This window comes from Erinaceus europaeus, unplaced genomic scaffold, assembly GCF_950295315.1.
Source record: "Erinaceus europaeus unplaced genomic scaffold, mEriEur2.1 scaffold_652, whole genome shotgun sequence".
Lineage (NCBI taxonomy): Eukaryota > Metazoa > Chordata > Mammalia > Eulipotyphla > Erinaceidae > Erinaceus > Erinaceus europaeus.
Window position 1 is genome coordinate 49005 of NW_026647992.1, and position 23202 is coordinate 72206.

The following is a 23202-nucleotide window of genomic DNA, read 5'->3' on the forward strand; positions in this document are numbered from 1 at the left end:
TGCAGACCTGCTTCACCGCCAGGGAAGCGACTCCCCTGCAGGTGGGGAGCCGGGGGGCTCGAACCGGGATCCTTACGCCAGTCCTTGCGCTTGGCACCACCTGCGCTACCACCCAATTCCCACAGAATCTCTCTTATGCCTGAGGCTCCAGAGTCTCAGATTCAATCCCCTGCACCAACATAAACTGGAGCTGAGCAGTGCTGCAGTATAGGAGAGAGAAAGACAGACAGACAGACAGACAGAGGGAAAGAGAGTCTCACGAGATAGATGGATGGATGGATAGATAGACAGACAGACAGACATAAGCACCACTGGGATCCTCAAGGCAGGGGGTTGAACCAGGAACCCCAGAGCCTCCATCTGCCTGTGACAACCTCTGGGGCTGGAGGGAAGCCTCCTCCTCCATGGCCTCAGGGGGCAGTGGCCTTGGGTGACCTCTCACGCCGACCCCCCCCCAGGCCCTGAAGGAGTGGGTGGCGGTGGAGAGTGACTCGGTGCAGCCGCTGCCCCGGCTCCGGCAGGAGCTGTCCCGCATGATGGGCCTGGCCAGCGAGCGGCTGCGGAACCTGGGAGCCAGCGTGGATGCCGTGGACCTGGGGACACAGCAGGTTTGACCCCCCCAGGCTCCCTGACCCCCCCATACCCTCTCCCGTGACCACCCCATCCGGAGGGACACTCCCACATTCTGGTCCTACTGGGGGGTCGGGCTGGGGCCAGGGGAACAGGCCCTCCTCCACGCACACACCCTGTCAGGGCAGCACCCCCAGTCACTCAGCCCACAGGCAGGACACAGGGCTCCCCAGTGGCCCCCACAAACCCAGCGCCTCATTCCCTAGGGGAGCAGCCTAACGGAAGACCGGGTTATGGCAGGAGAGGGCTGGGGTCCTTTCTCCGCGTCACATGAGAACCACACGAGATATGTCTTTCTTGGGAAGTGCAGTCTTTGTCTCTGTTTTAAATGTTTATTTTTATGCATTTATTGATTTTATTAGATAGGACAGGGAGAAATTGAGTTGAGAGAGAGGCAGCAAGACAGACATCTGCAGAACTGCTTCACCACTAGTAAAGCGGGGGGGGGGGGCTTGAACCTGGGTCCTCGCGCACTGTGCGTGGTCTACCAGGTGTGCCACCACCCAGCCCCAATTCATTATTATTATTTTATTACCACCAGGGTTATCTTCTGGGGCTTGGTGTCTGCACTGCACATCTACTGTTCCCAGAGGACAGGCTTTTTTCTTTTTGAATTTCTTATTGGCTAGGACAAAGAGAAATTGAGAAGATTTAAAGATTTAGTATACTTTTGGTCACTGCTGGGGCTTCACCCCTCTGGGTCAGCTTCTTCATACAGAAAGAGAGAGACAGAGTCAGGGAGGCAGAGGGAGGAAGGGAGAGACAGCTCAGCATCTCCAGTGCAGTGGGGGCTGGGCTTGAACAGGGATGGAAGGCAAGGCAGACCCCTCCCCCCAAAATTAGGTTTATTTCTTTCACAAGGGAGAGAGAGAGAGAGAGAGAGAGAGAGAAGAGGAGAGGGGAAGGGGGAGAATAGGTGGGGAGGGGAGCGGAGAGGAGAGGAGAGGGGAAGGGGGAGAATAGGTGGGGAGGGGAGCGGAGAGGAGAGGAGAGGGAAGGAGGGGAGGGAAGGAGGGGAGGGGAGAGGCGAAAGGAGAGGGAAGAGGAGAGGGAAGAAGGGGAGGGGAGGAAAGGAGAGGAGAGGGGAAGAGGGAAGAGGGGAGGGAGAGGAGGGGGAGGGAAGGAGGAGGGAGGGGAGGAGGGATGGGGAGGAGAGGGGAGACGAGGGAGAGAAGAGGTGGGGAGGGGAGGGAAACGGGGAGGAGAGGGCCAGGAAAAAGGAGAGGGGAAGGGAGGGGGGAGAAGAGAGGGAAGGGGAAGGGAGGGGAGAGGAGAGGAGAAGGGAGGGGAGGGGAGGGAGAGGAGAGGGAAGGGGAGGGGAGGGGAGAGGAGAAGGGAGAGGAGAAGGGAGAGGAGAGGGGAGAGGAGAAGGAAGAGGAGAGGGGAGGGGAGGGGAGAAGGGAGAGGAGAGGGGAACAGGGAGAGGAGAGGAGAGGGGAGGGGAGGGGAGAGGAGAGGAGAGGAGACGAGAAGGGAGGGGAGGGGAGGGGAGAGGAGAGGAGAGGGGAGGGGAGAGGAGAAGGGAGAGGAGAGGAGAGGAGAGGAGAGGAGAAGGGAGAGGAGAGAGGAGCAGGGAGAGGAGAGGAGAGGAGAGGAGGGGAGAGGAGAAGGGAGAGGAGAGGAGAGGAGAGGAGAGGAGAGGAGAGGAGAGGAGAGGAGAGGAGAAGGGAGAGGAGAGAGGAGCAGGGAGAGGAGAGGAGAGGAGAGGGGAGGGAGAGGAGAGGAGAGGAGAGGAGAGGAGAGGAGAGTGGAGGGGAGAGGAGAAGGGAGAGGAGAGGAGAGGAGAGGAGAGGAGAGGAGAGGAGAGGAGAGGAGAGGAGAGGAGAGGAGAGGAGAGGAGAGGAGAAGGGAGAGGAGAGAGGAGCAGGGAGAGGAGAGGAGAGGAGAGGAGAGGAGAGGAGAGGGGAGGGGAGGGGAGGAGAGAGGAGAGGGGAGGAGAGGGGAGGGGAGGGGAGGGGAGAGGAGAGGGGAGGAGAGGGGAGCAGGGAGAGGGGAGGGGAGGCGAGGGGAGAGGAGGGGAGAGAGTAGCCTGGCTTCTGCAGTGCTGGGACTCAGCACCTCGTGTTTGCGAGCCCAGCACCCTGCCCGCTGCACCACCTGCCGGCTCGGCTCGCCCCAGCTCCCCCCACTCAGGAGCCCCCTGGCTGCGGCATCCTGGCCGGGCCCCAGGGGACAGTCCTGTGGCTCCCCAGGGCTCCCAGGGTCCGTCAGGGCATCATTTCCTGCAATGACTAAGAGACCCTTTCCACGGGACCCTCCTCCCTGACCAGCTGCCGGACGGACAGACTCTGCCGCTCCCGCCCATCCTCCTGGCAGAACTGGGCGATGACCCCCGGAAGCCCACCGTGTGTTTCTACGGACACCTGGACGTGCAGCCGGCCAGGGCGGAGGACGGGTGGCTCTCGGACCCCTACACGCTGACGGAGTTGGACGGTCAGTGCCAGGCAGCCCTGCGGCCCCCCGGGGGCTCACTGCGAGGGGGTGTCCCAGAGGGTCTCTGCCTCGGGTGCCAGGCCTCCCCTCCCCTCCCCTTCCCTAGGGAGACACACACACACACACACACACACACACACACACACACACACACACACACACGGCCCTTTTCCAATTCCTCTGACCGTGGAGAGACCTCAGAGGAGACACCGTGTCACAGGACACCCCACACCAGGCCTAGGGTGCTTCTCAAAGGGGGTGGGATGGACGACGTCCTTAGTCTGAAAGCCAGCGGGGTTGCAGGGCTCGCCCAAGGCACCTACCATGTGCAGCTTATGTTTCCTGGCTGATGCCCACACTGTCTGCACATGAAGAACTTCCCTGTCTGGGCCAGGCGGTGGCGCACCTGGTTAAGCGTGCACGTTACAGTGCGCAAGGACCCGGGTTCAAGCCCCTGGTCTGCACCTGCAGGGTAAGCTTCACAAGTGGTGAAGGAGGGCTGCAGGTGTCTCTCTGTCTCTCTCCATCTCTATCTCCTCCCTCTCGATTTATTTGTCTCTATCTAGTAATAAATAAAAACATATAAAAAATTTAAAATAACTGCCCATTCTTTTTCTTGTCTTTGGTTTATTTACTGAATAGAAAGAGAGAATGGGAGAATAGGGAGAGAGAGAGGGGGGAGGGGGAGAGGGAGAGGGGGAGGTGGAGGGACAGGGGAGAGGGGGAGGGAGAGGGAGAGGGAGAGGGGAGAGGGAGGGAGAGGGAGAGGGAGAGGGGGAGGGAGAGGGGGAGGGAGAGGGGAGAGGGAGAGGGGAGAGGGGAGAGGGGGAGGGAGAGGGAAAGGGAGGGAGAGGGAGAGGGAGAGGAAGGAGGGAGAGAGGGAGGGGGAGAGGGAGAGGGAGAGGGAGAGGGAAAGGGAGGGAGAGGGAGGGAGAGGGAGAGGGAGGGAGAGGGAGGGAGAGGGAGGGAGAGGGAGAGGGAGGGAGAGGGGGAGGGAGAGGGAGAGGGAGGGAGAGGGAGAGGGGGAGGGGGAGGGGAGGGGGAGGGAGGGAGAGGGAGAGGGAGGAAGAGAAAGACACCTACAGCACTGCTTAGTGTAGCTCGTGAAGCCTTGCCCCCCTGTTCGTTGGGGCTGGGGGCTTGAACCTGGGTCCTTGAGCACTGTAACAAGTGCACTCAGCTGTGTGCACCACCCGACCCCAAGAAACTTGTCTGATACCAGAGCAGGATTAGAGCCTGGAGGAGACCGGCGGCACTGTGAGCCGCTAGCTGTGAAGTCGCATTCGTTCTTAGCTCAACTTGGCAGGGATGTTGTTGCTTTTCCCCTTAAAGCTCTTCCCCATTGCTTTATCCTACAGGAAAACTTTATGGAAGAGGAACAACAGACAACAAAGGTCCCGTGTTAGCCTGGATTAATGCTGTGGGCACCTTCAGAGCCCTGAAGCAAGTGAGTCAACACCTGTGACTCCTTCCGGGCGTCCCTCCTTCTTTCCCTCTTCTCTCTCCGGGTCCTGATGGAGTTGGGGCTCAGGGCCCTCTGGGCATCTTCCCCTGACATTTCTCCCCTCTGGGAGTCTGGGCCCAAATTCTCTGTGGGGAGCAGAAGGTGGGAGTTCTGGCTTCTGTCATTGCTTCTCCGCTGGACATGGGTGTTGGCAGGTGGATCCACACCCCCAGCCTGTGTCTGTCTGTCCCTCGTGGGGCAGGGCTCTGGGGAGGGGAGGCTCCAGGACACGTGGGTGAGGGCGTCTGCCCAGGGAGGTCAGGATGGCGTCGTGGTAGCATCTGCAACTGGGTGGCTGAAAGGCTGTAATATAAAGCAGAAATAATTGTTTAATAAACAGAAACCAAAAAGTGGGACTAGAGCAGATGAGACGAGGGAGCTTAGGGTGGAAAGAGGCTAGGAGGTCTATTTTAGGTAGTTAACATGCAGGTGGACTAAAAATACTGTCTAGGAAGATGGGATCAGAGTTGAGAATAGGGTTAGAAAGCTGGATTAGGGCAGAGAGTAGCTCCCAAACTTGAAGAAAATATATAAATATAATTAACTGACTACCCCATCGGTCTAACCCAAGGCCCATATCTGTTCATATTTAACACAGGAGCCTGTGTGACCTCTGAGTCCCTGGGCCACCTCTTCTCCTTCTGCCCCTGCTCTCCCCTTGGCGAGTCACCCCATCCCCTCAGAGGCTCGGAATGCTGGCGCTTTCTCCACATGTGTGCTCCATGCTCTGGGAAGTCGTGACCTCCCTTCCCTCTCATATGGTGCTCACAGATAGGGAGCTGCAAATTACCAACAGGCCAAAGATCAAAACCAAAGGGAGGGAGGGGCAGATTGGAAGGATCTGAAAGGACGTCTTCTCCATCCGGCAATGACTCTGGGAGCACACAGGCCCCGTCCTGCTCCGAGATCAAAGCCTTTGCCTGCACTCAGAGACATGCACTCTGGCTGAGAAAGAACAGAGATGGGAGTAAGTCCTGTGGAGAGTCCCAGGGCAGACAGTCTGTCGGGGTGGGGGTGAGGATATCACTTATCCCTCTCGGAGTCACGAGGGCAGGAGAGGATGTGCGGAGTGATGGACCTTTCTCCAAAGTTTCCTTTGGGGAGAAGAGGGCTGTAGCCCCCGCCCTCACCCCTGCAGCCAGGATGCTGTTTGTTTTCCAAAACTCCATGCCACAGCGCTTCCTGGTCAGCACGGCATGGGTAGGTCCTGATGGGGTGTCGACCTGCAGGGTTACCTCACATCCCCCTTTGCAACCACCATGGATGCACCGCTGCTGTAAATAGGTCTGCTCTGCATGACACACACACTCAGGGTCCTTAAGAAATCAATGTGGGCTGGGGACAGACAGAGACAGGCTGAGGTGCGGAGCCACCTGCCAACACCCATGCCCAGGGGAGAAGCAATGACAGAAGCCAGAACTCACACCTTCTGCTCCCCATAAATTTTTTTGACCTATACTCCAAGTCATGGAGAAATGATAAGGGAAGATGACCAGAGGGCTCTGAACCCCAACTCTGTCAGGACCCAGAGAGAGAAGCGGAAAGGGGAAGGGATATTTGGATGTAGTCATCGGTGTGTGTGTGTGTGTGTGACTTGGGAAGAAAGAGAAGATGGGACCGAAAAAAGAAAAAAGAGATCAAATCTATACAAATACAGACAGGTAGTTGTAGAAATGACAGTCAGCCCATACCTGCAGCCTTGGGAGAACGGCTGTAGCTTCCAGTGGAGGGGTGGGGACACACAGCTTTGGTGGTGGGAACTGTGTGGCATTGCACGTCTGTTATCTTGTAATTTTGTAAATCAATATTAAACCACTAATAAGAGAAAGAGAGAAGGGAGTCTGGCGGTAGCGCAGCGGGTTAAGCGTACATGGTGCAGAGCGCAAGGGCCAGCGTCAGGATCCCGGTTCGAGCCTCCGGCTCCCCACCTGCAGGAGGTCGCTTCACAAGCGGTAAAGCAGATCTGCAGGTGTCTGTCTTTCTCTCCCCCTCTCTGTCTTTCCCTCCTCTCTCCATTTCTCTCTGTCCTAGCCAACAACAACAACAACAGCTATGGCAACAATAACAAGCACAACAACAAGGGCAACAAAATGGGAAAAATAGCCTCCTGGAGCAGTGGATTCATAGTGCAGCCACCGAGCCCCAGCAATAACCCTGGAGGCAAAAAAAAAAAGAAAAAGAGAGAGAGAGAAAGAAAGGAAGGAAGAAAGAGGAAGGATGGAAGGAAGAAAGAAAGAGAGAAAGAAGAAAGAAAGAAAGAAAGAAAGAAAGAAAGAAAGAAAGAAAGAAAGAAAGAAAGAAAGGAAAGAAAGAAAGAAAGAATGTGGGGCCAGGCCACGGCACACCTGCTTGAGCGCACGGCCCTGAGTTCAGGCGCCGGGTCTCGAACTGCAGTGGGGAAGCTTCACAAGATACGAAGCAATGCTTCAGGTATCTCTCTGTCCTTTTCCTTCTCCACCTCCATCTCTTCTCTCCTTCTTTCTCAATTTCTGTCTCTATCCAATAAATGAAGCAAACAAAGAATGTTTTTGTCTCCCGGATTATAGCTGGGCTCAGTGCCAGCACTAGGAATCTACCACACCTGGAAGCCAGTTTTTCTTCCTTCCTTTTTTTTTTTTCTTCCATTTTTTAATTTGATAGGACAAAGAGGAACTGAGAGAGGTGGGGGAGATAAAGTGGGAGAGAGAAAGATAGGCACCTGCAGACCTGCTTCATGACTTGTAAAGCATCCCCCCTCCCCCCGCAAGTGAGGAGTGAGGGTTTGAACCTGGATCCTTGCACGGATCTTTGGCATGGTGCTATGTGAGCTTAATCAGGTGTGCCACTGCCTGGGTCCCTAAATAAAATATCTTTAAAAAGAAAAAAATAATAACATGGGCTGGGGAGGTAGCATAATGGTTACTACAAAAAATCTTTCCTGCCTCAGGCTCTGAGGCCCCAGGTTCAATCCCCAGCACCACCATCAGACAGAGCTGGGCAGGACTCTCATTTCGTTCTCTCTGTAATTTACTCATGTTTTTATTTATCATAAGTTTTTTTAAATTAATTTTTGGACAGAGACAGAGAGAAATTGAGAGGGGAGGGGGAGATGAAGAGATAAAGAGAGACCTGCTTCACCACTAGTGAAGCTTCTGCCCCTCAGGTAGGGAGTGAGGACTCAAACCCAGATCCCGAGCACTCTAATGCGTGTGCTCAGCCAGGTGTGTCACCTCTCAGCCCCTGTGTCTTTCTCTGTGTATCTTTCTCATGAAAGTAAATAAAGAAAAAAAACTTTTTATTTCTTTACTGGGGAATTAATGTTTTACATTCGACAGTAAATACAATAGTTTGTACACGCATAACATTCCCAGTTTCAGTTTTTCACATAACAAGACAACCCCCCCCCAGGTCCTCTGTCATCCTTTTTGGACCTGTATTCTCCCCCCACCCACCCCAGAGTCTTTTACTTTGGTGCAATACACCAACTCCAGTCCAGGTTCTACTTGTGTTTTCTCTTCTGATCTTGTTTTTCAAGTTCTGCCTGAGAGTGAGATCATCCCATATTCATCCTTCTGTTTCTGACTTATTTCACTTAACAGGAATTTTTCAAGGTCCATCCAAGATCAGCTGAAAATGGTGAAGTCACCATTTTTCATAGCTGAGTAGTATTCCATGTGTTTATAGACCACAACTTGCTCAGCCACTCATCTGTTGCTTCCAGGTTTTGGCTATTACAAATTGTGCTGCTAAGAACATATGTGCACACAGATGTTTTAAATTTTTTAAAATATTTATTTATTCATTTTCCCTTTTTGTTGCCCTTGTTGTTGTTGTTTTATTGTTGTACTTGTTGTTGTTATTGATGTCTTCATTGTTGGATAGGACAGAGAGAAATGGAGAGAGGAGAGGAAGACAGAGAGGGGGAGAGAAACACAGACACCTGCAGACCTGCTTCACCACCTGTGAAGCGACTCCCCTGCAGGTGGGGAGTCAGGGCTTGAGCCGGGATCCTTAGGCCGGTCCTCGTGCTTTGCGCCACCTGCGCTTAACCGCTGCGCTACAGCCCGACTCCCACACAGATCTTTTTGGATGGGTGTGTTGGGTTCCTTAGGATATATCACCAAGAGAAGAAGAAGAAAAAACTTATAAAAAAAGAAAGAAGTCAGTGTAGAAGCAAAGTCTGCCTCAGAGCGCCAGTAGGCAGATGGGTGGCTCCCTGTCCCCCAGGACCTGCCCGTCAACGTCAAGTTCATGCTGGAGGGTATGGAGGAGGCGGGCTCTGTGGGCCTGGAGCAGCTGGTGCAGAGGGAGAAGGACGGCTTCTTCTCCGGGGTGGACTACATCGTGATCTCTGATAACTTGTGGCTCAGCAGGACCAAGCCGGCGCTCACTTACGGGACCCGGGGAAACGCCTACTTCACGGTGGAGGTGCTGCACAGTGCTCAGGGGCGGAGGGGGGCTCACCCGGGGGTCTCAGGAGGATGCTGACCCCAGAGCCCCTGTCGTCTCTGCTGCCTGCCTTGTAGGTAAAATGCAGGGACCAGGATTTTCATTCCGGAACTTTTGGTGGCATCCTTCATGAGCCGATGACAGACCTGGTGGCTCTTCTGGGTAATGTTTGCTTTCATCTGGGGTTTGAGCCCCCCTCCCCATCTGCAGGGGGTGGGGAAAACTTCACAAGTAGTGAAGCAGGTCTGCAGGTGTCTGTCTCTTCTTCTCTGTCTGCCCCTCCTCTCTCAGTTTCTCTGTTCTATGAAATAAAGAGGAAGGAAAAAGGAAAAAATGGCCACCAGGAGCAGTGGATTCATTGTGCAGCCACGGAGCCCCAGTGATAACTCTGATGGCAATTTAAAAAAAAAAAAAAGGAAGGAAGGAAGGAAGGAAGGAAGGAAGGAAGGAAGGAAGGAGGGAGGGAGGAAGAAAGGGAAGAAACATACTGGGTCTGGGAGAGCACCAACCTGCATGCCTGAGGCCAGAGGGCAAAAGTTTACCCCTGGCACTGTCTTTTCGGAGATGGCTGATCTCTATTTTATGATTAATTAATCGATGGGTTTTTTTTTTTTTAAAAGAAAATGAACTTGTGGCCAGGGAGTTGGTAGAGTGCAGGCATTGCATGCACAAGGCTCTGCTCCTCCCTTGGGACAGCTATGCCAGGACAATGCTCAGCCCCTCTCTTCTCTCTCTCTCTCTCTCTCCTCTTTAAAAGAAATATGTCATCTTTCAAGAACATCGTTTATGAGACGGAGGTAGTCGAGAGCCAGAACACAAGGGAGGGAAGCCAGCTGAATGTCTTGTCTGTGTCCCACTCCTTCCACTGGGAGTTGACAACATGGGACGTTAACATGGGAGGGACTTTAGCCTGGATGGGAGCAGCCCATCTGCTGGGGTCCAGCTCTCTCCAGCCATCACCGCTCAGGGTGAGTGGTGGCCAGTGGCTCTGCCTCTGGGACCCAGGAGCAGTCACAAAGCCAATCCTCACCCCACCCCCGTTGTCCTGCGCCCCCTCCCAGGGCCCTGTCTCACTCACCTCCCCGCCTGGCGTCCTCACTGTGTCTCCTTGCAGGAAGCCTGGTGGACTCCTCTGGCCACATCCTGATCCCGGGAATCTATGACCAAGTGGATCCTGTGATGGAGGAGGAAAAGGCGATGTACGAAGCCATCGACCTGGACCTGGAGGAGTACCGCCATAGCAGCCGCGTGCGCAAGTTTCTGTTTGACTCCAAGGTCAGGTCGCCCTTGACGAGGGGACAAGGGCTCCCACCTCCTTAGTTCCCAGCACCCGTGCTCACCCGCCTGTCCCAGAATCCACAGCAGGAGCAGCTCCCTCTTTTTCAGCCTTCTGGGCCAAACACTCCTTTTTAAATATATATTTATTTTTATTATTTTAAATTTTTATATTTATTTCCTTTTGTTGCCCTTGTTGTTTTATTGTTGTAGTTATTATTGATTTTGTCGTTGTTGGACAGGACAGAGAGAAATAGAGAGAGGAGGGGAAGACAGAGAGGGGGAGAGAAAGACAGACACCTACAGACCTGCTTCACCGCCTGTGAAGCGACTCCCCTGCAGGTGGGGAGCCGGGGGCTTGAACCCATATCCTTACGCCGGTCCCTGCGCTTCATGCCACATGTGCTTAACCCGCTGCACAACTGCTGGACTCCTTAAAATATAACTTTTTTTTTATTTCTTTATTGGGGAATTAATGTTTTACATTCAACAGTAAATACAATAGTTTGTACATGCATCACATTCCCCAGTTTCCCATATAACAATACAACCCCCACTATGTCATTTATCATCCTTCATGACCTGTATTCTCCCCACCCACCCACCCCAGAGTCCTTTACTTTGGTGCGATACGCCAATTCCAATTCAGGTTCTACTTGTGTTTTCTTTTCTGATCTTGTTTTTCAACTTCTGCCTGAGAGTGAGATCATAAAATATATATTTTTAAAAACTTATTTATTATTGGATAGAAACAGAGACAAATCGAGAAGGAAAGAGGAGAGAGAGGGAGACAGACAGACAGACACCCGCAGCCCTGCTTCACCGCTCATGAAGCTTCCCCCCTGCAGGTGGGGACCAGGGGCTTGAACCCGGACTCGCGCACTGTGACGCCTGGGCTTAACCAGGTGTGCCCCTGCCTCCCTCCTTTTTAAATAAGTTTTTATTTATTTATTTTTATTTTAATGAGAGAGATACAGAAAAACATGGAGAGAGAGACCAGAGCACTGCTCAGCTTTGGTTTATGGTGGTGCTGGGGATTGAACCTGGGAGCTTGGAGCCTCAGGCAGGAAAGTCCTTTGCAGAACCATTCTGCTGTCTCCCCAGCCCAGACACTCCTTTTTCTGGGGTTCAGCTGGCTCTGAGTCACCTCCCAGCCACGCATTTCAGGTTTCAAAGACAGGTCTTCTGTCTAAGGTTGAGACCTGCTCAGAGTCTCCGAGCTCCCACGCCCTGCCCCTCCTCCCCCCTCCCCCTTACCCACTTCCTCCCCCTCCTCCCCTCTCCCTCTTCTCCCCTCTCCCCCCTCCTCCCCTCTCTCCTCCCCCTCCTTCTCCCCTCCTTCCCCTACTCCCTACCTCCTCCTCCCCTCTCCTCCTTTCCCCCTCCCTCCCCTTCTCTCTCTCCCTTCCTCCCTCCTCCCATCCTCTTCCCCCTCTCCCCCTCCTCCTCCTCTCCCCCTCCTCCCCCCTCCCCTTCCTCCTTCCCTTCCCCTCCCCCTCCTCCATCAGAGCTCTGCTCAGCTCTGGCTGATGAATGCACCCGGGACTGAACCTGGTGCCTCCAAACATCAGGCATGAAAGTCTGTCACATAAACCACTGAGCTATCTCCCCAACCCTAGAACCAGATTTCTCAAGGGCTTCCTTGCCCTTGTCTGTGAGCTGTGTCAGGTGGAAAGACTGTCTCAGACACCACCATCATCGTCCACTGGCGACCTGAGCTGCTTTACACAGTCACACATGGCAGGTGTGGCATAAAGCTCCCCCCACCCGGCACCGATGTCCCTAGCCCCAGCCCCACCTCCACTGCCCCCAGAGCTCTCACAGACCCTAAGCGGCTGGCCACTGAGGCAGCATTCTCTCTGCGAGTTGACTTGCCTCCGCCTCCAGTCAGAATGTCCCACAGAGGAGGGGACCCGCCGGGGAGGGGAGGGGAGGGGAGGGAAGCTGTCTTCCAGTTCTTCACTTCACTCTTCACTTTTCCTTCATGAAGCACAGTCCTCTCCAGTTTTGCCCGCCCATTTGATTCAGAACAACACAGGCCCAGAGCAGGATGGAGACAGACAGCAGAATGGTTCTGCAAAGAGCCTCTCCTGCCTGAGCCTCCAAAGTCCCAGGTTCAATCCCCCAAACTACCGTAAGCCAGAGCTGAGCAGTGCTCTGGTGAAACAAATGATAGATAAATAAGAATCATAGGGGCTGGCGGCGGTGCTTCCGGTTAAGCGCACACGGCATGAAGCGCAAGGACCCGCACAAGGATCCCGGTTTGAGCCCCCAGCTCCCCACTTGCAGGGAGGTCACTTCACAAGCAGCAAAGTAGGTCTGTAGGTGTGTCTCTCTCTTCCTCTCTCTCTTCCCCTCCCTTCTCAATTTCTCCTTGCCATAAAATAAAATGGAAAACAGAAATTACCACCAGGAGCAGTGGATTTGTAGTGCCAACACCAAGCCCCAACAACAACCCTGAAGGCGAACAAATACATAAATATAAAAGAAATATAAAAACTCATGAGCGGCAGCCTCCTGCTGAGTATGCCGCCTCTGCTTTCTTCTCTTGCCCCACCCCCAAGTTGGCTATTTTATTTATTTACTTATGAATGAGAACAGGCATCTAAGAGAGACAGGGCATCACTCTGGGATGCCCTGCCGGGAATCAAACTCAGGACCTCATGCCCACAGCCTAACACTCCAGCCACGGCATAAGCTCCCTCACTACCCCCTGACTTCTTTATCTAGTCACTGCACAACACCTTTGTTTTTAATTTCTTTTTTTTTAATTTTTTTTAATATTTTATTTTATTTATTTATTCCCTTTTGTTGCCCTTGTTGTTTTATTGTTGTAGTTATTATTGTCGTCGTCGTTGGATAGGACAGAGAAAAATGGAGAGAGGAGGGGAAGACAGAGGGGGAGAGAAATATAGACACCTGCAGACCTGCTTCACCGCCTGTGAAGCGACTCCCCTGCAGGTGGGGAGCCGGGGTTCGAACCGGGATCCTTATGCTGGTCCTTGTGCTTTGCGCCACCTGCGCTTAACCCGCTGCGCTACAGCCCGACTCCCCTGTCTTTAATTTCTTTATTGGAGAATTAATGCTTGACATTCGACAGTAAATACAATAGTTTGTACATGCATAACATTTTCCTGTTTTCCACAGAACAATACAACCCCCACTAGGTCCTCTGTCATCCTTTTTGGACCTGTATTTTTCCCCCCACCCACCCCAGAGTCTTTTACTTGGGTGCAATACGCCAATTCCAGTTCAGGTTCTACTTGTGTTTTCTCTTCTGATCTTGTTTTTCAACTTCTGCCTGAGAGTGAGATCATCCCATATTCATCCTTCTCTTTCTGACTTATCTTACTTCACATCAATTTTTCAAGCTCCATCCAAGATTGGCTGAAAATGGTGAAGTCACCATTTTTTACAGCTAAGTAGTGTTCCATTGTGTATACAGACCACAACTTGCTCAGCCACTCATCTGTTTTTGGACACCTGGGTTGCTTCCAGGTTCTGGCTATTATAAATTGTGCTGCTAAGAACATATGTGCACACCATCTTTTAATAGCTTAGCTAACCCAGAGGACTACAGGGTGAAGAAGGGGCCTCAGCTAGGAAGGTCCCCCTCCAGCACAGAAGGGGACAAAGGCTCCTTGAAGGACACCTCCTCCTCCTCCTTCTCCTTCTGTTGTTGAGTCAGATGTTGTTGAGCGTGGGCCGCGGAGAAGAGAGAGGGTGTCCGGAGCGAAGAGGAAACACAAATCTTTATTCGCGCTGGCACCTCAGAGTTGGGTGCTAGAGAAGCAGGTTGGGCCATGTGGAGGTAGCGAAAATGGCCGCCTCACGCAGTAACCTTTCCTGCGTCTGAACACCGGAGTGAAGCGCTGGCAAGAGAGAGCAAGGTGCGGAAGAAGAAGGGCTTTTATAGGAGCAGCTTTCGCGAGAATGGGAAGGGGGAGGAGTAACCATAGCACTCCAGGATAGGATAATAACTCTGTGAGAATGGGAGGGGGGAGGAGTAACCAGAGCACTCCGGATATCGCGGGGATATAGACAATGCCCTGAGGGCACAACATGGCAGAACAGGCACTCTGAGAATGTCCCAACTCTCTCGGGGAACTAGCAGTAGCCTGAGGGGACAACATGGCAGATGTGACTGCATCTGCACAATTCCCCAGCATCTCCCTCTTTCCTTTTATCTAATGCCCAGGGCAACAGTGTGTAAAGTCTATGAACTACTCAGGGTCAGTCTATGAAAAACCAGCAATGTGAAGGAAAGGAAGCTGCTGTAAAATTGTCTAAAGTGTCCAAAGGGTATACCAGCAAGTCCGATAGAAGTCTCAGTCCAAAGTAGGCGACTAGGGGGAGAAATGGCAGGGGATAAAGTGCTGCATGAGGAAGGTCAGCCTCTGGAATTCTGCTTTTCTGTAGATTGTGAGCTGGAACCGCCAAAACGTGACAGGTCAAAGCAGAAGCAGGAAAGGCAGACAGGCAGTAAAAAGTTCTGTCCTTGGAGTCTGTGAATCAGGTTCTTCAGATCACGTCAGGTGACATCTAGGGTTTCGGGGGGGTGTGCCACTGTAGTCATGCCATCTAGTGGGTGATGTCAGGGTGTGCAGGGGTCCAGATGGTTTTTCTGGGATTCCTGTGGAAGAAACATAAACAATCTGCTTCTCGTGGTTAGCAGGGCATCTGATTTGAATGCTTTATAGAAAAAGAGGTTTGGTGCCTTGACCAACTGAGTATTGGGGGATGTATCTTTCCTATTCATTTATGATTATATTTTATATTATTTGTCATGGTAGTCAGCCGTTATCTGGAAGGTCCTGGGTGATTCATGGGGAAAAAGACCTTATCTTTTAACAAAGACTCTAAGGTGTAGGGAAGCGGGAACTATCTTATCCCTTTTTTTTTTTTTTTTTTGTATCTTGCCTTTTGTTGCCCTAGTTGTTCTTGTTGTAATTATATTGTTGTTATTGCTGATATTGTGGTTGTTGGATAGAACAGAGAGAAATGCAGAGAGGAGGGGAAGACAGGGGGAGAGAAAGACACCTGTAGACCTGCTTCACCGCCCGTGAAGTGATTCCTCTGCAGGTGAGAAGCCGGGGGCTCAAACTGGGATCCTCAAGCCAGTTCTTGCACTTAGCGCCACCTGCGCTAAACCCGCTGCGCCACCGCCCGATTCCCAGGAACTATCTTTTAACATAAACTCTATGGCCATGCCAATAGCAACCTTGAGGGCACATGTGGCTCCCCACATCCTTCTCCTCCTCCTCCTCCTCTTCCTCTCCCTCCTTCTCCTTCTCCTTCTCCTTCTCCTTCTTCTCCTTCTCCTCCTCCTCCACCTCCTCCTCCTCCTCCTCCTCCTTCTTCTCTCTCTCTCTCTTTCTCTCTCTCTCCCTCTGTCCCTCTCTCTCCTTACCTCCAGTCTGCATGGTAAAGATGAACTGAAGTAAGATCTCTTTGTAGGAAGAGGACCCAAAACTCCCTCATTGCAACAGGGGCCAGGCTCGAACCTGGCTGTGCACAGGCAAAGCTGCTCACTACCCAAGTGAGTCTCCCCCCCCACTTTTTTGGCCTCCAGGTTATCACTGGGGCCTGGTGCCGGTGCCTACAGTATGAATCCACTGCTCCTGGAGGATATCTCTTCCATTGTGTTGTTGTTGTTATAATAACTATTGTTGTTGTTGGATAGGACAGAGAGAAATGGAGAGAGGAGGGGAAGACAGAGAGGGGGAGAGAAAGACAGACACCTGCAGACCTGCTTCACCACCTGTGAAGAGACTTCCCCTGCAGGTGGGGAGCCAGAGGCTTGAACCAGTATCCTTACGCCAGTCTTTGCTCTACTTGCGCTTAACCCGCTGTGCTACCACCTGACACCCACCCCCAAGTGAGCCATTTTAACACTCCTTCAGCTGAGCATCCATTTGTCTCCCTTACTCTTCAAACTTGGAGTTGGGTATCATGACTCTAGCAGTTGGGTGCCAAGAATTGGCTGGTTTTGTGTGTGTTCATTATTATTTTTTAAAATATTTATGTATTCCCTTTTGTTGCCCTTGTTGTTTTATTGTTGCACTTATTATTGTTGTTGTTATTGATGTCATCGTTGATGGACAGGACAGAGAGAAATGGAGAGAGGAGGGGAAGACAGAGAGGGGGAGAGACAAACAGACACCTGCAGACCTGCTTCACTGCCTGGGAAGCGACTCCCCTGCAGGTGGGGAGCCGGAGGCTTGAACCTGGATCCTTGCGCAGGTCCTTACTCTTTGTGCCACGTGCGCTTAACCTGCTGCGCTACCACCTGACTCCCCATTATTTTCTTTTTAATGTGTGATTAATAGTAGGTTACAAGATTGTAAGAAGACAGTGTCTAGTACCACAAGCACGCACCACCAGAGTTCTGTATTTTTGTACATTCTTGACGTGTGCTGAGTCCCAAGTCTGAGCCCCAGCTCTCTGCTCCGTCACAGTCAGGATGCAGAGAACCAGCCGGCACAGCCCCTTAACGGAGTCAGAACACGAGAGTCTGTTTGAAAACTCTCAATCCAGGAGGTGTCGCTACCTGCTGGTGCTTCCTCGCTGATGTCTCATGGTCTCAGAGCACTCCCCTCGTGTCTGATGCACGGATCAAAGCACACTCACACTCCCAAACACAGATGGCGCCTGCGTGCCCTCTGTCCAAACCTTTCTACGGCACGGTAGCTCTCAGCAGACATGTGCTTGACACATTTTTGCTCTTGAGAAATTGTGCTGACAGTTGAAGTAAATTTTCTGGGATTGAAATAATAATAATAATAATAATAATAATAATAATAATAATACACCTCTTGGGGGGGGGGTGATGAGTTGGTGCTCCCTAATCTGCAAGGCTCAGAGCTCAGTAGCCAGGCCCTTATCAGCAGTGGAGGTGAGATCTCTGTTCTCAGAGACGGGGCCACCCGCACCCTGGGTGCAGACACGCGAGCTCCATCCGCTGGAGCGTGTTCTCACACGGTTTTCTGCGGATGTTGTTCCGGGCTCTAGGAGGAGATTCTGATGCACCTCTGGAGGTACCCGTCTCTCTCCATCCACGGCATCGAGGGAGCCTTTGATGAGCCCGGAGCCAAGACCGTCATCCCCGGCAGGGTCCTGGGCAAGTTCTCCATCCGCCTGGTCCCGCATATGAACACAACAGCAGTAGAGAAGCAGGTACCCCCACACACCGATGCCCAGTGCCGCCTGCCCCCAGCCCCGTGAGCCCTTTCCTGGTAGCGCTGGTGGATCAGCCCTCCCCCCTGACCGCCACTTCCAGAGGGACTGAACAAATGTCAGAAAGCCACTAGGGGTTTTGTTCCGGAAAAATCTCTCTCTCCAATTATGTGCAATTAGAGTCATCAGCTAGACATGGGAGTCGTGGAGTGATGGGACATTTGGAAGAAACAGAAATGCAGGTCAGGAGGCAAGTGGCTCGGGGCACAGAGGGAGGTGCTCATTGCCTGTGGCTGATGGGCCAGAAATCCCCGATGGGAAGGGTGAGAAGGGAGGGGTACTGGAGCTGAACTCAGGCAGATGGCCGACTGGGCTTAGAACCCTGCTTCCCAGGCCTCTCCCCCACGGCTGCCTCATCTTTCTTGGTTGCAAGCTCAGTGGCCTGTCTTGGCTTCTCCACCTTCTGGGTCTCACCCCTGCTTTTCCTCTCAGCCCCTCCCTTCCCCCACCCCGTTATTCCATGTCCCCCCCTCCATCCCTCCTTCCTCTCTCCTCCTCCTCCTCTTTTTCCTTTCCTCCTTCCTTCCCCTCTTACTTTTGGAAACGTCCTGTGGTATCTTCACTCCACAAGGGCAGGATTTTCCTCTTCTTGGTCATAATCCTAATCCTGCACTTAGAAGACTCTTCCACCTAGAACACTCCTGCTCCTAGAACCCTCTAGAACCCAGAATAGACTCCTGAAACTAGAATGCCCCTGCTCGCAGGATGACCCCTGTGCCTGGAACAGTTTCTTCCCCTATAGCCGCTCTGCGCCTAGAACAAGCACCCCTGAATCTAGAGCCTCCTGTGCACAGAACACAGCTGCACCTGAGCCCACACCTGAGCCAGAGCAGCCCCTGCGCCCGGCTCTGCCAACAGCGCCGGCCTCTTCAGCCGTTGTCTGTCGAGTTCCTGAATGGAAGGAATCTTTCAGAGGGTACAGTTCCCCCAACATAATTCCACAGCCCAGAGAAGGAGGCAGACAGCCAGGCTTCTTCTTCTGACTTGGAATTATTCTCACTCCAGAAAATTCCAGATGTGTAGAATGGGGAGACAGAGGGAGACACCTGCAGCACTGTTTCACCACTTGTAAGGCTTCCTCCCTCCCTTCGCAGGTGGGGACTGGGCTTGAACCTGGTTCCTTGCGCATGGTGACAGGCCCGCTGCCTGGCCCCTTGTAGAGCTTCTTCACCCAGCCCTCTGTGGCTGGGCATGGAGGCTGATTCCACATCTCAGCTTCTGAGACGATCACAGCTCTGAGCAAAGGGTCCCTACAGCTTTGAGCCAGTACCGTGTCCCCTGGGTACATGCCTAGGAGGGGAACGCTGGGTCACACCAGACCGTTCTCCACAGGGATCATCCCAGTCTGCCCCTCCAACCACACACACACAGAGGACCCCCTTTCTCTCCTCCTCATCCTCACCAGCTCTGGTGGGTCCATCGGTGTCTGGCAGGAGCCTCCACTGCCGGCGCTGCTCACAGGAGAGACGGCTTGGCGTCTCCCTCACAGCTGGAACCGTCCCCTTTCAGGTGAAGCAGCACCTAGAACACGTGTTCTCCGCGAGGAACAGCGCGAACCAGGTGGCGGTCTCCATGACGCTGGGGCTGCAGCCGTGGGTGGCGAACGTGCGGGACCGACAGTACCTGGCAGCCCGGAGAGCCATCCGGGCAGGTGGGAGTCATGACGCCGAGGGGAAGCCGGGCTCTGGAGCTTGTGGCCGTGACCTAGCAGATGCCGCTGGGCTTGTCTGCTCTGGTGTCAGTGTGTGAGGAGCATGAATGGGGCAGGGGGGCGGGAGGGAGCCTGCATGCTGTCTCTCCAACCCCTTCCACTGATGAGAAGGTTCCGTGGTCTTCAGAGAAGGCCCAGGTGGAGGAGGCCGGGGTGCAGGCTCACAGGTGGGCAGCTGACTCTGGGGCACAGTGAGGGGCGTGGAAACCTCAGGTGAGGCCCAGTATATCTGCCACACCTGAGCAGGCAGGTGAAGTGGCTGCCCCGCCCCCTGCAGACCACCCCCCCCAAGGGGCAGAGGAGGGGCCCTGGCTTCCGTGAGCCCGGGCTGTGCACAGGGGTCCTAGTTCAAAGGCAGAGGGGGCATTTCCGGGAAGCACACTCACCCAGGGCGCGCGTGCACGTGTGTGTGTGCGTGTGTGTGTGTGTGTGCTACATGTGTATGACATGCGAGTATCACATGTGTTTGATGTGCTTTAACCCAGGGCACCACCGCCCGGCCCCAATGTGTAATATTTTCTTTCTCCCTTTCTCTGTTTTTCCTCTGTTTTCTTCCTTCCTTCATTCTTTAAAGATCTGTTTCTCTCCCTCCCTCCTTCTTCCTTTCTCCTTTTCTTTAAAACTTTTTAATTTTTAAATTTTTTTTTACCAGAGCATTGCTTAACTCTGGCTGATCTTGTGTGGGGGATTGAAACTGGGACTTCAGAACCTCAGTCACCAGTCTCTTTACATAACCTTTATACTCCCCACCTCTGCCCTCATTAAATCTTTTTCTTCCTTCCCTCTCTTTAGCATTTATTAGTGATTTAAGAATGATTTATAAGATTATGGGGGCTTCCCTATACCAACACAGACCAGAGCTGACCAGTGTTCTGGTTAATATATGGATAGAGATATACCCACAGCCACCACCAAAATTCTGTGCCCCAGCCGCAATGATAACCTGCGTAGTTATCACTGGGACCCGGATGGTTTCTCCTTTTTGCTGTTTTTGCTTCAGATCTGTATCCATCATGACAGAAGCTGTGGTGAAGGCTGGGGTGGTCTCTCACCTCCCGACCACTTCAGAGATGGAATTGACCCAGAGAGATCCTCTGAGCTGTGCTCACACGTGGCCCTGGAGCCATGTCTTCAAGGAAAAGAAATAATCACATACAGAATTATTTAATTTTAATTTTATTTTTTACCAGAGCCCTGCTGAGCTCTGGCTCATGTTGGTGATGGGGACTGAACCCGAGATTTTGGGGCCTCAGGCAGGAGAGTCTCTTTGCAGAACCACTGTGCTGTCTCTCCCACCCACCAAACAGAAATGTTTCAAAGGAGGGAGAAGAGGCAGTGAAGAGAAAGCAAAGGCCACATTTGGTGGGTTCCTGGGGTGTTGGGTCATGACAGAATCCCAACCCCTTCCCTGTCCTCTGTTCCCTGGGTCTCAGTGTTTGGGACGGAGCCAGACATGATCCGGGACGGCTCCACCATCCCGATCGCCAGAATCTTCCAGGACACCCTGCAGAAGAGTGTGATGATGCTGCCACTTGGTGCTGTGGATGACGGGGAGCACTCTCAGAATGAGAAGATCAACAGGTGGCTGACCTGGGGCTGCCCCACACCCTGCTGTCTCACCCTCCTTGGCTAAGTACATTTTTCTTACTTTTTCCTTCCTTCCTTCCTTCCTTCCTTCCTTCCTTCCTTCCTTCCTTCCTTCCTTCCTTCCGTTTTCCCCTCTCTCTCCATCCCTTCCTTTCTCTCTCTCTCTCTCTCTCTCTCTCATTTTGATAGCACAAAGAGAAATGGAGAGGGGAGGAAGAGACAGAGAGTGAGAGAGACAGGCCGACACCTGCAGACCTGCTTCACTGTTCATGTGGTGTCTGTTACAGAGCAAAAATCAAATCTCCATCCACTGCAAGGAAGCAAAAGATGTTTATTTACGAATTGCAATCCGGGCCGAGTGGTGACTGATATTAGTCTACCAAGCTCGACCCTGAACAAGGCTCAAACCACACAAGTTATAGGATTCCAGAGTACATTCTGGGTGGGGAATATGCAAAACTAGAATTTTAACACACACTCAATAGCATTTTACAGAAAACGCAGGATCCAATCATTTCAGACATTGCAATACCCTAAGCAGCCTATAAGAATTGTCTGATTTCAAGCCTTTATGCAAAATAGGGTCACCACACTTTTTTGTTGTCAGCTAAGACCACCGGGCTATCAGCTCCCTCGACCTTGAGCAATGGTTGGGTTTCAAGGACTTGGTTAGGCGAGCTGTTCTCTTTAAGACAAACAACAGGTGGCTTACATCTTGGTGTGTGGGTTTTGTCTAGCCCTGCTTTTTACAGGAATTTTCCACTGCAGGCAGAAAAGCAACTATACTTACAACTCATGCTTAAAATTTTACTTAAAGCAATTCTAAAGTTACTGCTTCTAACAGTGTCCTCCCCTGCAGGTGGGGTGCGGGGGCTTGAACCCAGGTCCTTGTGCTTGGTGATGTATGAGCTTAAATGGATGCACCACCGCCCCACCCCTTGAGTTTGCTTTTTCAAAATTCACTTATTTATTTACTTATTGAATAGAGACAGAGAGAGAAAAGTCGAGAGGGAAGAGAGAGAGAGAGAGATAGGGAGATAAAGACAGACACCTGCAGCCCTGCTTCACCACTTGTGAAGCTTTCCCCCTGCAGGTGGGGACCAGGGGCTTGAACCTGGGTCCCTGAGCATGGTGGTGTGTGCCGTCAACCAGGTGTGCCACTGCCAGGCCCCAAAACTCATTTATATATTGGAGAGAGCAAGGGAGAGAGAGAGAGAGAGAGAGAGAGAGAGAGAGAGAGAGAGAGAGAGGGAGAGAGGCAGGCCAGAGCTCTAGTATAGTCAATGGAGGAAACTGCATTTGACCCTCACGTTTTCAAGTTAAGGACTCTACCCACTGCACTACTTCCCAGGGGACTGGGCTCACTGTTTTTAACTCCTTACGTATTGTATTGTATTTGTTTATTGAAGAGAGAGATAGATTAAGGAGAGAGAAGGAGAGCCAGACATCCCTCTGGTCCATGTGCTGCTAGGGATTAAACTCAAGACCTCATGCTTGAGAGCCTGACACTCTACCCACTGCCCCAGCTGTCAGGCGGCTGGGCTCAGTGCCTGAAATGGGCTTTGTGGCAGCTCTAATCTTCCCATTAAAATTGTAGGGACTCCTCCCTGTGTCCTATCATTTTAAGAGAAACATTGGGTGGGGGAGACGGCAGAATGGTTCTGCAAAGGGACTCTCGTGCCTGAGGCTCCAAAGTCCCAGGTTCAACACCCCCACCCCCCGCACCACCATAAGCCAGAGCTGAGCAGTGCTCTGGTAAAATCAGTAAATGAAACAGTGTGCTTCTGCTTCTCTGTTCTGTCTTTTCCTCTCATTAGGCGGAACTACATAGAAGGCTCCAAGCTGTTTGCTGCCTTTTTCCTAGAGCTGGCTGAGCTACACCAGTGACAGCTGGAGCCCCAGCCTCCAGCCGGGACCAGGACGCGCCTTTGGGTGCTGGACTAGCGATGAGATGTGTCTCAGGTCCCCCTCCTTCCAGAAGCCGTCGACTTCCAGCTGCGTGGGGGAGCTCAGAGAGCCAGACGCAGGGAGAGCCCCTTCTGCATGAGGCCAGCGTGACCCCCACGTGCTGCCTCCGGATTCCAAGTGCTCGGGACACATAACCATGCCGCTGCCACCTTGCTGTCTCCCTTGCTTTCTGCTCATGAACCTCCTCCCGGTGGCGCCTCTCACAGGGGTTCCTGCAGGGTGGCACCAGGTGGCTTTTTGGTTCTGAATCACTGGGGCTCGGTGCCTGTATGGTGGCTACACTTGTCCTGGTGTCCTTTCTTTCTTCATATTTTTATAGAAACAGAGATAGAGAGAGAGGGAGGGAGGGAGAGAGAAAGGGGAGAGGGAGGGAGGGAGAGAGAAGGGGGGAGAGAGAGGGAGGGAGGGAGAGAGAAGGGGGGGAGAGACA

General features: G+C 52.7%; 1 protein-coding gene across 3 annotated transcripts in view; it reads left to right on the forward strand.

Moving 5' to 3' along the window:
• CNDP1 (carnosine dipeptidase 1) overlaps positions 1 to 23122 on the forward strand; it is a 37713-nt gene extending 14591 nt beyond the window's left edge. For 2 of the 3 annotated variants that reach the window (XM_016187065.2, XM_060184602.1), the window contains exons 3-12: positions 459 to 608; positions 2901 to 3063; positions 4422 to 4510; positions 8774 to 8974; positions 9073 to 9157; positions 10110 to 10270; positions 17282 to 17446; positions 19016 to 19157; positions 20651 to 20798; positions 22622 to 23122. In XM_016187065.2, the coding sequence (XP_016042551.1) occupies positions 459 to 608; positions 2901 to 3063; positions 4422 to 4510; positions 8774 to 8974; positions 9073 to 9157; positions 10110 to 10270; positions 17282 to 17446; positions 19016 to 19157; positions 20651 to 20798; positions 22622 to 22691 (1374 nt within the window). In that variant the 3' untranslated portion in view covers positions 22692 to 23122. The remainder of the gene's footprint in view (positions 1 to 458; positions 609 to 2900; positions 3064 to 4421; positions 4511 to 8773; positions 8975 to 9072; positions 9158 to 10109; positions 10271 to 17281; positions 17447 to 19015; positions 19158 to 20650; positions 20799 to 22621) is intronic. The other variant, XM_060184603.1, reaches the window with a different exon arrangement.
• Positions 23123 to 23202: the final 80 nt, after the last annotated feature.